This window comes from Musa acuminata, chromosome BXJ1-6 (genome assembly GCF_036884655.1).
Source record: "Musa acuminata AAA Group cultivar baxijiao chromosome BXJ1-6, Cavendish_Baxijiao_AAA, whole genome shotgun sequence".
In the NCBI taxonomy this organism is placed as follows: Eukaryota; Viridiplantae; Streptophyta; class Magnoliopsida; order Zingiberales; family Musaceae; genus Musa; species Musa acuminata.
In genome coordinates, this window is record NC_088332.1 from 10062482 (window position 1) to 10075088 (window position 12607).

General features: G+C 38.7%; 2 protein-coding genes across 5 annotated transcripts; both read right to left on the reverse strand.

Moving 5' to 3' along the window:
• Window positions 1-366: 366 nt before the first annotated feature.
• Window positions 367-1930, reverse strand: LOC135676165 (uncharacterized). The gene has a single exon (XM_065187040.1). The coding sequence runs from the start codon at window positions 1928-1930 to the stop codon at window positions 530-532; it is 1401 nt and encodes a 466-aa protein (XP_065043112.1). The 3' UTR covers window positions 367-529.
• Window positions 1931-2319: 389 nt separating this feature from the next.
• LOC135583172 (uncharacterized) lies at window positions 2320-11115 on the reverse strand. 4 transcript variants are annotated; one of them, XM_065187037.1, is made up of 13 exons: window positions 10971-11115; window positions 10194-10306; window positions 9737-9865; window positions 8435-8504; window positions 7125-7249; window positions 6752-6860; window positions 6606-6669; window positions 6481-6536; window positions 4496-4603; window positions 3910-4059; window positions 3081-3251; window positions 2620-2883; window positions 2320-2455 (listed from the first exon to the last, which is right to left on the reverse strand). In XM_065187037.1, the coding sequence occupies exons 1-12, from the start codon at window positions 11058-11060 to the stop codon at window positions 2650-2652; spliced, it is 1419 nt and encodes a 472-aa protein (XP_065043109.1). In that variant the 5' UTR covers window positions 11061-11115; the 3' UTR covers window positions 2320-2455; window positions 2620-2649. The 4 variants fall into 4 exon arrangements, with proteins under 4 accessions (XP_065043109.1, XP_065043110.1, XP_065043108.1 ...); XM_065187038.1 differs by lacking the exon at window positions 2320-2455 and having other exon boundaries at window positions 2466-2883; window positions 9737-9853; XM_065187036.1 differs by lacking the exon at window positions 2320-2455 and having other exon boundaries at window positions 2466-2883.
• Between the last annotated feature and the right edge of the window lie 1492 nt (window positions 11116-12607).

A 12607-nucleotide genomic window follows, 5' to 3' on the forward strand; every position in this document is an offset into this window, starting at 1 on the left:
GGCTCGTAAAGGCCACCCATCTGGTCTTCGTGAAGCTGCAGAACCGTCCATCACGACAGATTGTAATCGATCACGAGGAGAGGACCCTCGTATGCCCCACTAGCAAGAGAGCAACAAGAAAGATCCACGGCTCTGAGAGATGGGCCAGAGCGTGAAAGAGACCAACCGCAGCGGGTGGCAGTGGCAAGCACTCATTACCCCCTTGCATCGTTCGGCTCGTCGACGAACACTCTTCGGACTTCGGTTGTCCTCTCGGGAAGAGGAGTGGTACCTCCTTCCGATAAGAACGACTCTTCATATCATATCGCTGCTACTCCACACTCCACGACAGAAGTTGGAAGGGGGTGGAAAACGACGAGAACGATATAATGTGATTAGCCTATAAACGGCTAACAGATGGATTAATACGGTGGGATTATGGTGATTAGAGTAATAATAGACGAGCAAAAGCCCGACATTTAATGGACAACAGTGAAGCAAAGATTGCTGTGGAAGTGAGGAAGAAGAAGAACGGAAGCGGGTGTTTTCGCTAGATTTCCACAGCTAGAAAGGAAGGATTACCGGAAAGTTTGTTACCTTTGATGCCGCCACCATTGACCATCTTCGTGCTGGCATTGATGGAGATGATGTTGGTCGACGGCGCAGCGGAAGCGGCGTTGTCGATGGCATAGAGAGACTTGGAGGAGGCGGAATGCGGCCTGAAAGCTCTCATTGGGCTCGCAAAGGATAAGCCCCAGCTCCTAGTACGGCCTCGCGCGGCGGTCGTGGCGGAGGCAGCCGGGGTTGCCGCCGAGATCCTGCTGCTGCTATCGAAGTCGTCGTCGGCAGCGGCCGCAGAGAGCCAGTGCGCGGACATCAATCCGAAGAGCCCTCCGCACTTGACCCGCTCCTTCATCCTCGGACGCTTCTGCTCACCGTCGTGGTAGTCGTGGCCCAGGTGGAGGACGATCTTGGGCTTGGCCTCGCGCTGGGATTCCACTCGCCGGAGGCTGCAGTCGCCGAACCCGGTGGAGATGCGCTCCAGGAAGTCCCCCGAGAAGCTCCTGCTGCCGCAACCCACCGATCTGGATCGGGCCACGTTCCTCCCGAACGAGGACGACGCTTGGCTTCCGCTCGGGCTCTCCGCCTCCTGCCCGCTGTTTTCTGGTTGCTTGAGGGCGGCGGTCTCGGCTTCCTCCTTGCCCACAGATTTCTCTGTTGCACTCGCTTGCCGCTGCTGCTTCTTGACGTTTCTGTCGCAACGTCCGACCGAGGAGGATGAAGTGGATCTTCGCCTGTTGACGTCGATGCTGCTGCCGCCGTTGGTGGTAGCAGAAGAAGAGGTGGTCGAGGTGGAAGAGACGGAGGAGAGATTGAGGAAAGACCAGAAGCTCTTTTTCCGAGGGCTATCAGCCACGGCGGCGTCGGCCATGCGGCGACGACCAGCAGCAGCAGCATCCTGCAGAGCAAGGCCTGCAGCTCTCGGCGCCACAGATTTGCTCCGCTTCAGGACAATGCCGCTGTCGTTCGCCGCCGAGGTAGAACCGACCGTAGTGCCAGCTACAATGGCGACCGAAGACATCGCCTTCCTTCCCCCGTTGTCGTAGCCGCCGCTCTTCTGCTTGTGGCTGGCCACCAAAAAGGGCACCTTAGTTCTGCGGGCACCGGCGGCGGCACCAGGACCCGTACAGGAGTGGCCCGAGGCGAGCCCGAGCCCTCCGACAGCGGCGCCGGCGTTCGAGCGGAAGGACGTGAGGGAAGAGGAGGAGGAAGATTGCGGGGGCTGGAGGGGGGAGAAGGGGCTGGACTTGGAGCAGACGACCAGCTTGCCCAGCTTCTCCTGCAAGCAGAAGGCGCACACCCCGCCCAGGTTGCTACGGTAAGGGTGGTCCATGCACTGCATGCCCTCCCCCATGTCGTCCGCGACTCCCACGACCCCTCTGTCCCCCATCCTTCCCTCCTCCTCCCACCCCCTCGCCCGGCAGTTCCTGTCTCTCTTAGGTCACCTTCTTAAGTACAGAGAGCGCGACAAATCCCGGTCGTCTTCCGTACGCCCGAGCTTAATCTTTGCCTGCCCAGCTGCAGGTTCTTGTCACAGAGAGAGAGAGAGAGAGAGAGAGAGAGAGAGAAGAATCGGGGTGGGAGTTTGATGTGGGCAAGCATGTGTTAATCACTGCTATTAAGAAGGGTTGGGAAGGTCGTACCGCGGTCGCAGTGGCACGTGCAGCCACGAGCCAACCATTGGAAGAACAGACTGATGTGATTTGACTCCCCGTCTTAGGATGCTCTCTCATTCGTGTACTCCATTCACCGTGAGACGGTTTGGAAATGGGCCCGCGTCGGCCCATCGTCGACTGATCCGAGATCAGGACCCACCCCATCTGTCCTGAGACTCGATTATCCTTCGACTACTGGATTATTCAGTGCGTACCTCAGGGAAGCATCTTCACAGGTAACAATTGTTTCACTTAAAAACCTGCCCAATATAGCAGCAGTCGTTTGTCCAGTTAATAACAGTCGAAATATATGTTACATGCAACTAGCAGTACGTAGCGTCCAATTTGTATGTACATGTATATGTAAGTACGCCAAGACGTTACCCTTTGCTCGTTGCTTTTTGTTCCTTAGTGTATTCATTACCTTCTTCTTTTCTTTTTTTTTCTACTGTGCTCAGGGTCGAATAAGTCTCGGGCCAGAGTTCGAGTCCATCCATGATGTCATCAGATCCACGAGGGCATCAATATCCTTGGATATTTGTGCCCTCACGATCCCCGAGTCTGTGCCCAATGTATTGCTTACTTCTCTTGCGACGGCTTCCCATGGCGTTCCAACCGTCAGGTTCGATAGGATCTCACCCCCTCGGTTTACGGCGTCCGCCATTGTGGGTGGGATATCTGGGAGGACCTGCAAATGATAACTCTTTTAACACGGAAATCACAGAAACCAGAATCAACTGAAGCAACATTGGTGTTTCAACAACAAGTGGATAATAGTCTCTCATTGCAAGAATAATACAAAGCCTCAGTATATCGATTTCTTTGAACCAAGATTGTAATGCCATCGACTAGGATCTTAGAAGCAACCATGAGGACGAAATTTACCTGTTGTAATGGGAGTCCATGATCTCCAGGCATTAGTCGAACTGACATGTCCAGTTGTGAGCTAATGGCAGATCCTCCACTCAGTAATTGTGCTAGCGTTGGAGTTTCATCGATAGTGTCATCTTTAAACTTTATTAGGAGGTTCCTTGAAACACCATAATAAGACTTTACCTGCACAAAAATGGTGCAAGGATGCAGTTTAGTATCCAATTAGCTCTATTGATAATAACTCGTGTGGCAAGACATTAGATGCTAGACATGTTTACACAATTTTATATAGATATAGAATCTTTGAAAAAGACTTTCCTCCATAAGATAAGAAAAAAGAACTTACTATCTTTGGGATCTGATGCTACACCGTTGCTCAATACTTAAGTGGATCGACTCTATTACATAAGTTGATTCCTAACCTTTATCCCGTATTATGGCATAAGCAAAGCAGTTCTTAACTCTATCGACCCAATAGTTTGTTAATCGATCTTTATGGTGCTTTCTCTATCAATTCAATCCTTTATCCATAGAGTATAGTATATAGGCTGTATCTATTTCTTCCTATTTTGGTTCTCGTGAAGTCTCTTTATTTGACCAATGACACTATGTAGCCTCTCGAACATCCATCAGAGGTCAATATAATGACATTGCAAATCCAAACCCGAATGCACATGAACGAGCATACATGAATCTGCATATACAAAAGAACCATCTATGTGTCTTAACTTATCACCAAACAGATAAAAGAGGGTGAAAAACTCCAGGACATCAATTGTATACAGGTCCAGGTGAATTGTTACTTTAAAAAGCAAAAGTCAAGGTGCAAGAAAAATTATACCAAACGACGTGTCTCCTCCGGTTTTGGACTGAAATCTTCTCTTCCGTTGACCAAATCCATATACAATGGAGGAAGTTGCTCAACTAAAGGAAGAACTTGCTTCATAATTGGAGGACTAAGATTCCCAAGCTGCTTCATAGCCATTTCTGCCTATTTGTTCAGTAAAGAAAATTTTAACAATAATAAAACAACTACAGAAATGGAATGAGAAGGATATAGACCTTACCTTCTTCATATGCAGACAATGAATATTCCATAACTTGTAATCTATTGAACCAGATTATACGTTTACAGCCCAATAAGTAGCATTTGTTTGAAAAAGTGATTAAAAGGTCACAAGTGACCATTTCAAAACTAAACTTTACACTTGCAGCAAAGCATAAACTAAGGATGAAATGGATATGATAAAAATTTGAACCAGATTGGGATATCAGATGGGTCATGATCAGGATTTGGTATGCATTATAACTATGTATCAAAATTTTCATGGAATTTCATAGCTAACACATGCTATGGATGCATATTCGAAATAAGCTATGCAAGTAATGATATCTAAAGTATCAAAAAACACGATATGTATGCTTACTCCACGACGAAGTGATGGAGATGATGTGAGCTGAGATAGAAGAGGACCAAAACTTTGAGCCATTGGGACAATGACAGGAGAAAACAAGGGAATGGCTGAACTTGCTTCCTGCAAAACAAAACCCAAAGAGGAATATTAACATTTACATAACAATTTGATTTTCCCCAAGAGAAGAAATTAAACCTGCCACAGTAAAATATAGTCATAAATCAATATACGCAAATACATATATGCATACTACATATTTGACTGAGCACACAAACATATGCAAATAGAATCATCCTACATCCATACAACTTCTCAACACATATGAGGGTACGTAATCGGTTTTGTGAAAATCCATTATGGCTGGACACATGCATGAGGATGTGATGACTCAATTTCCCTACCTAAAAATATCCCTTCTTTTATTACAAATAATCTTTCTAACCATTTGCTGAGATAAAATTCAAGAAACATATACAAATACTTACAGTATCCCTGAATTTTGTTTATTAGTCATAATAGAGGAGATTAACCGGATTCACACTTGTTACGAAACCCATTCAATTAATTCAAACAACAAAGATTAATAATCACAAAACCTCGATGCAAATTTGGTAATATACACCATAAACTGAATGCAAATTTAGATCTTAACGGCAGCAAAATAAACCATACGCTCCTTCATAGTAATTTTTCTAACACAACCAGAAATCATTCCAGGTTTTACTCACTCTTATCCATCCCACAAATTCAGGTCAGACACACATTTCCAACTTGGATACTAATATACAAAAAGAAAAAATAATGAGTCCACAGCACATAATTACAGCATCCAACTCATTCGCTTGCATCATCTTCATATTATCCTCAAGATCTTTAATTCCTAGAGATCAAAAACACTGTGATCTGCTCTTTTTGATATTAGAAATTTTCTCGAATTGCAAATCTGTTAAACTTCTCTTCATTTTAATTTTTTTAATCCCGACAGCCTGTCAAGTGTCAACAGCAATCCTTGTTGACAGCTAGGACTGTTGAATATCAACACCAGCCCCCCTCCTCCTCCTCCATTCCTCCTTTCCTTCTCTTCCTCTTTCTCTTTGGTTTGTGCCAACCAGTACGCTGGTGTGTAATATGTCCACATATGCCAGTATGTACAGGACTCATACTAGTCACAGTCAGGTCTTGTTCAGGAACTTAAAGCTTTGATTTAAAGAGCATGTATAGTCTCTGATCTCTACTTAAGACTATTTAACTCATTATGAAGAACAGACAACCATGATTAAGAGTCTGGACAATTGAACAGACCAATAGAAAGATAATCAATATCACGATAAAAAGATACAGAAAATATAAAAGACATATTAATAGAAACTATAAATAAGGGTTTAGTGGCATGAGAAGAGACAAAGGAAGACCTAAAAGGACTTTAATAGAAATTATAAATAAAGATTTTAGCTCTTTAAACCTGACTAAACATATAACTTTTTATATATCTTAATAACGTTAAAAGATCAACATAGTCGATAATAAATAGTTGGGACTTACCACTTTATTATTGATATTGTTGTTGTTGTTGTAAGATACAAAAGACACATTGTTTTTCCATTATGAAAACTGAATAGCACTTAACCATTTTTTTTTAAATAATCAAGGAAAAACTATACATTTTGACCAGCAAAAACGCTAAAGATATCACAAATCCAAATTATAGGCACTTTGAAGTAGGTAACAACACCACCAAATGTCATAGGGATCTGATGTTATCATTTCACTAATTCTTTTAAGCCTCTAGTTGGATAGTTTGATAGGTTCCTAGCTCATGAATATGCATTCAAGTCATTAGGTATCTGACTCGGTCCATGGGACTGGACAGTTGTCCATATAAGACTGGTTATCAGTTGGAAAAGATTATGTTTAGTGCAAAATAAAATAAGCAAGAAATTATATAGATATTACAATTAAATCTACATTTATGTAAACGAAAGCCATGACAATATTACCTTGTTATTGAAAGCCATCAATATATTCCCACATCTCTGAATGGCATATCTTGATCCTTGTATATTAACAAATTATTCAGTTGAAAGAATTTTGTGAGAGAGAGATAGAGAAGAGAGTATACTACCTATGAGAAGATGAATAACAGATCCCAAAGAATGACCAACACCAAATGTTGGAAGATCATTTACCTGCCACATATCTAAAAGATTGATTTTCCTTCTACGTAGATCTTGCAAAAGTATGAAGGTGAATGCTAGATAACCAACTCACGCTGTCTTGTAAAAATCTAAGGCATCTATCAAACTTGAATTGTACTTCATCTGCAATTAAAAAGTGATCAAAACCGCTAGCAAAAGGTGTTGCAACCACCAAAGCCCCCCTATATTATAAAAATAATTTAATCAAATAATGTCCAAAGTTATAAGAATAGTGATCATATAGAATGATATCACAACTAATAGGCAATATGATGAACAGCATAAGGTAAAGCCTTACAGCAAGGGACTGTCATTGTAAGCATAAGGTAGCACTAAATGTTAAAGCGTTACAACAAAGTACTGTCACGTGCCAATAGAACTCCCAATTTGTGAATATTTATAACAAACAACTGATCTAGCTGAATAATGTTTAAAATACCACTTACCTTGTGGAGAGACGCTCAAGGAAAAGGCGGTATGTAAGCTGCGGGGCAGCTCCAACGAAAATACCACCAACAAAATGAACAACCGCTTTTGGAGTTCTGGATTTCGGTTTAAGCACCCATGCACCCTAGAAATAAACAGATACAAAAGAATATAAGATATTAACAAGAAGTAACATATTTATTTGGTTGTAGCAAAAAATGAAATCAAATGAGAGGACAACATATGCTAATATCTAAAGCTGAGAATATGAAAGTATATAATAAAAAAAACAGAATTACCAGTTGAAGCATAATAACTTAATGCTTCTTTAGATTAACGTTATTTTTTTGTATAAATTGAATATTGATTGAGAGAGAGAGAGATATATATATTAACATCAGGAATTAATTAGTTTGGTTGTACAAGGAAATTAAAACTGAGCAAGGGCTTTCTATGTTGATACCATAACCTGAGAACAACGGAGAAATATATACAACAGAAAACTGCCACATGAGTTGTTAAATTAGTAGCTGTTCGTTTATTTTTTATTTTTTCATTGTCACTGTATAATCAAGTGCTGTCAGTTATAACGGTTGACAGTTGACACATTACTTCTCTCTGAACAAAGCTGGGGTTTTTCTTCATTTTTGAAGAATAATATAAGTCAATTTAACAAAAAAAAATAAGGCCAAAATAGTGACTTCTTTAAAGCTCTTTTCCTGTTATGCTAATCACATTTTTGAGATTCTTGAATATCAAGTGCAAAAGACTAGAATACAGTACACTCAAAATCTACACAAGGCAGTAAATCTGGTATATGAAATGAGGCATAATGAAATCACGAGAATAATTACTTTCACAAAAGATAACTGAACAATATCAAGTTTCACCATATGTGTCAATGAAGAGATGGATATTGAGATAGATGTTTAATCATCTTAATCTATTAAGGGATCATGTGAAGGCATAAAGTAATTAAACTTAGCAACCATAAAGTTACAGTGAAAATCATGTTGCTACAAACTATGCTGCATAGTGCTAGCTGTAGGGATGACCTAGTTGTACCTAAAAATTCTTAGCTAGAACTACCGACAAAAACTTGCATGTGCATGCCAATGCTAGGCACAAGCAAGGGAAAGATTGTTAAATTAACACTGCACAAACAAATGACATTAGTTTAAGACAACTTCAGTCTTACACTTTGTTTCTTCATTCTCTGCAATCATTTATTTTAACTAATTATTCAAAAGTATATAAACCTAATGAATCAAATTCCACAAATGAACAGAACTAAGCACACCAAACATTAATAGAATACTAAGTAAAAGACCTCAATCTCACTCCAATCTCCAGAACCACCCCAAGCATCTTGTGACTGCCTTGCTGTTTCAGTAATTAATCTGCATAAGCACAATGGATCATTAATTGCTATCTTTAATCAAAGTATACAAATGTTAGGCTTAACAACATGAAAGCCCAAAGCTAGAACTCTATACAAAATAAAAAAGACTAAAAAATTGAAATGACAAATGACAAATAACATTAGACAAAAGACTGTCAAATCTACCAAAAAAATTGCATTTGTGTCATGCTGACCTATTCTAGTGTTGATGATGCCTATAAGGCATGTTCTCGCATGCTAAGGACATGCCAACATAGCAAAAGGCTGACACGAAGCCCATGTCAGCAGGCATGAGCAGCTAGCATAAGACCCATAACAATTCAAGTGGTTGGCTTAAGACGCTAGCAGAATTGAGATCAGCCTAGCAACTGTAGTTGGCATAGTCATTAGTACCTATAAACTTTAATCGGTCATGAGAGGCTATTCACAAAGGATCACTCAAAAACTCAAGCATCTGTGATTGGACCTGACCAATCCTGACCTAAATCAAACAGATAAGTCAGATTGGGATCAGTAAGTCCAATCTTATTCCAGATTACTAGAATCAGATTTTGTTTCAGTGATCCCATAAACCTCTATAAAAAGGCCTCCAGGAAAACACCAACCTGCCTAAATCTCTTATTCTTTCCATTCTGTTACTCTCTTATTTTGAGGTTGGAAGATAAACCTTTTATCTATCTTCTTAATAAGCAGCCTCTCATCTTATATATTCACTTAGATGTCGTGTGCCAGTTACGTAGTGAGAAATCTTTTTGATCCAAAAACCAAATGGAAGTGAAGGGCAAAATTTGGTAAACTTGTCATATTGTTTACCGCTATTCTCTTTCCAATTCATTATCTTCATCCCTTTTCTTTGACTAGAAGTATATAAATCTTTGTGATTCTGATCATGAATTCAATCAGAAGCCTGTTCTAGAACCCTGAGTGAACCAAAAAGAAAAAAAGACAAATAAAACATTAACATAACAACAAAGGAGTGTTACTTAGCATTTTGAATTGTGACATGATTCCGATGCCAAATACTCCATATCAGACTAAAGTAACTAAACAAATTCCAATCTCAAGACCCTCAGATTTTTTATATATTGTCTAAGTCGGCCAATTTTGACCTGATCCCATGTCAATCCAGCCAAACCCAATTTTCACGACCTACTATTAAGAATTACTAAAAGACAGAGTTGATTGACTGACTAAGGAAGGGCATGAAACGTAGAAACAAAGAAAGCATACCTTTCAATTTGAGAGTAGAGCTGAATCCCAGTAGTGGAATCATCAACCTGTCTCTTGCTGGTTTCTTCTGCATAACAAACCATCCTCCTCTTGGATGATGGACTCTGTTGCTGCCACCTGCATGATAGCCTCTAGCATTGGATCCTTGTTAATAACTAAAGATAAGAACTCAACTAGAGCTTTTAATATTTGTTTAAAAATTCAAAAAGTTCAAAGTTGTGCCATCCAACATTTTTGTAAGTGGAGCATAGTGGTTTTCCTCATTACCAATCCAAGAACCAAACAATATTTTTGTTTTCTAATTATATATTTCATGAATATATATATATATATATATATCCTAACAGTCTTTTATCTTCCACGCCGTACTTCTTTCCTATATATGCTATGGCTAAAGAGGAATAGACAACCAATTGACAAAAGTAAAATACCAAGAAATTTCTCTGAGCAATTTTACCTAGTCTGAACAACCTCAAAGCTTGTTTTCTTTGTGATGCAAGATGTACCAGCGGCTGCACCAGTCATGAGAGCAAAATTACGAGATTTTACCATGTAATTGCCTGGAAAAGCCTGTAATTCATGTAGCAATTGTTATAGACAACTAAATAGAAGAAAGAAAATAAATAAATTGCTGCACGTTCAAATATGCACAAAAGGTAGACTGGACCGTTTATTATTGCTAAGCAACACTTAGATCCTTAAAAAATAATAAGAACTGGCTTTTTTATAAAAGGAACTGAAAAAAGGTCTAATTGATCGATGCTTGCACTATATCATCAACCAAGATACGGCATAACTCAGGCAGGTCACTAAACATGTCTTTGCTCTCGTGCTCCTGGAAAGATCACAAAATTGGTTGGCATCATTCTTGTAATATCAACCTCTATTGACAATTCATATCTTGTTATTGTATATGTGTTTCATAATCAACTTTTGTGTAAAAAAGTCATATGTGCTATTGTTGCTATTAAAACAGACAAAATTTAATATCCAAAACCAATCCATATACAGATCCAGGACATCAATTGTGCTCTAGGAGGACATACCCAGGTTCTTTAACAGAAAATCGAAATCACATAAACCTAATAAAACGAAATTATTGAGGATTACGACGATACAGCAGGAAGAACAAACCAAGAAAGCTCAAGAAATACGCGACTCCTCGGAAATACGGCTGTAAGCAAGGAGGCCGAACGAACTGACAGTTCAAGAACAAGTGATCGGGGAGCGAGACCTGGGTCGTGGTCCGCAAGCTGCGCCCGGCGGCGTGGGAGGAGGTAGCGACGGGGAAGGCGGAGGCGAAGTCCGGCGCAAGGGTACCCATCCGGTCCTTCGATGCAGCACGCAAGCGGTCGACTCCTTCCACTGGATTAAACCGAGGGATCGTTTACGATGGTTATTTTGCATATCAGTCCTTGTAAAGGGGAGAAATATCATATTTATCTCTTCGAATTTTAATGTGAATATATATATATACACACACACTTCGATTTTTAAGAACCTCCGAATATTGTGTCCATTAATACCGTCAATAGAAACTTAATGATTAATAATTGTGACTTGTAATAAATTTATAATATTTTGGGTCTCATTTTATAATTTCGTCTTTATTATATATTTTTTTACAAAAAAAATATTTATTACATAAATTTGCAGAATTTTCGAGATGTTGAAGGATGGATGATATCGTGGACCGAACGCGTTTGCACCAAATCAACATTCTTTTATCTTTTTATATACTTTTTTCCACGCACCAAATCTTGTAACTGATTCGAAAGATAACATGGGGACCACAGCGGCGAGGGATTAGAATCTCCCCGAAAGGATATGGTTAGCGTGCACGAAATTGGGGTAAATAACAACCGCCCGCAATAATCGCCAGAGACTTCGAGTATTATTTTTCTATAAATAATATATATATATATATAACAAGGAATATATCTATAAATTATATATATATATATATAACACAAGAAAGGTAATCAAAACCTACCACTATGGTGCATTTGGGCATATATTTAAAATTTGTATTGAGAGTCTATATATGTAAATTAATGTTTCATATTTTTTTTTGTCAAATTGTATCCGGATGTTGCACTGAAAATACTTAAATATGGATATTACTTTAGATAGCATTCCTATTTTCTCATTTGTGGGATACTAGCACAAGTTTTTAAATTCTGAAAGTATCCTATGACTTTATCTATACTATAACATATCCAAAATTATTTAATGAGAGATGAATATGATTTGTATTCCTAAAATATTTTTTTAATTTTTTTATATTTTATTTATTATGTATTTATAATTTAAAAAATATAATAATATTATTTTTATTTATTTTTTACTTACTAATTTAAAATAAACAAATTATATTCTTTTAAATAAAATATTAAAAAAATATTAAATTGGTTAATTTATCACAAAATATTGAATGAAGTTTTGAAATATAAATTTTATCAAACATTATTGTGCTAATATATATTTAAAATAAAATTTTTATCTATTATTTATTAAACATTCAAAGCATTTGATAACTATACATCCCTTTCTTTTGTTGTATTTTAAAAATACAAATATATTCCAAATTTGTCTCCCTTTCCAGATTTATTCAACATTCCAAAAAAATACTAATATCATAAATAAATAATTACGATGGAAGAAAAAAAAGACAAGGGAACAATTTGTCTCCCTTTCAGGAAGTTGTTGATGTTATAGATGGTGTATTAAGTGCATATGGTGACCTAAAGATGGGAGGTAGGTCCATTCCTAATTCAAAATTATTAATACTTTTCATTTGATAGTGTTCTTAAGAGATCATGTCACCAGCTTGGTGTCAAGAGATGATCAGATTTTGTGATATATTACAAA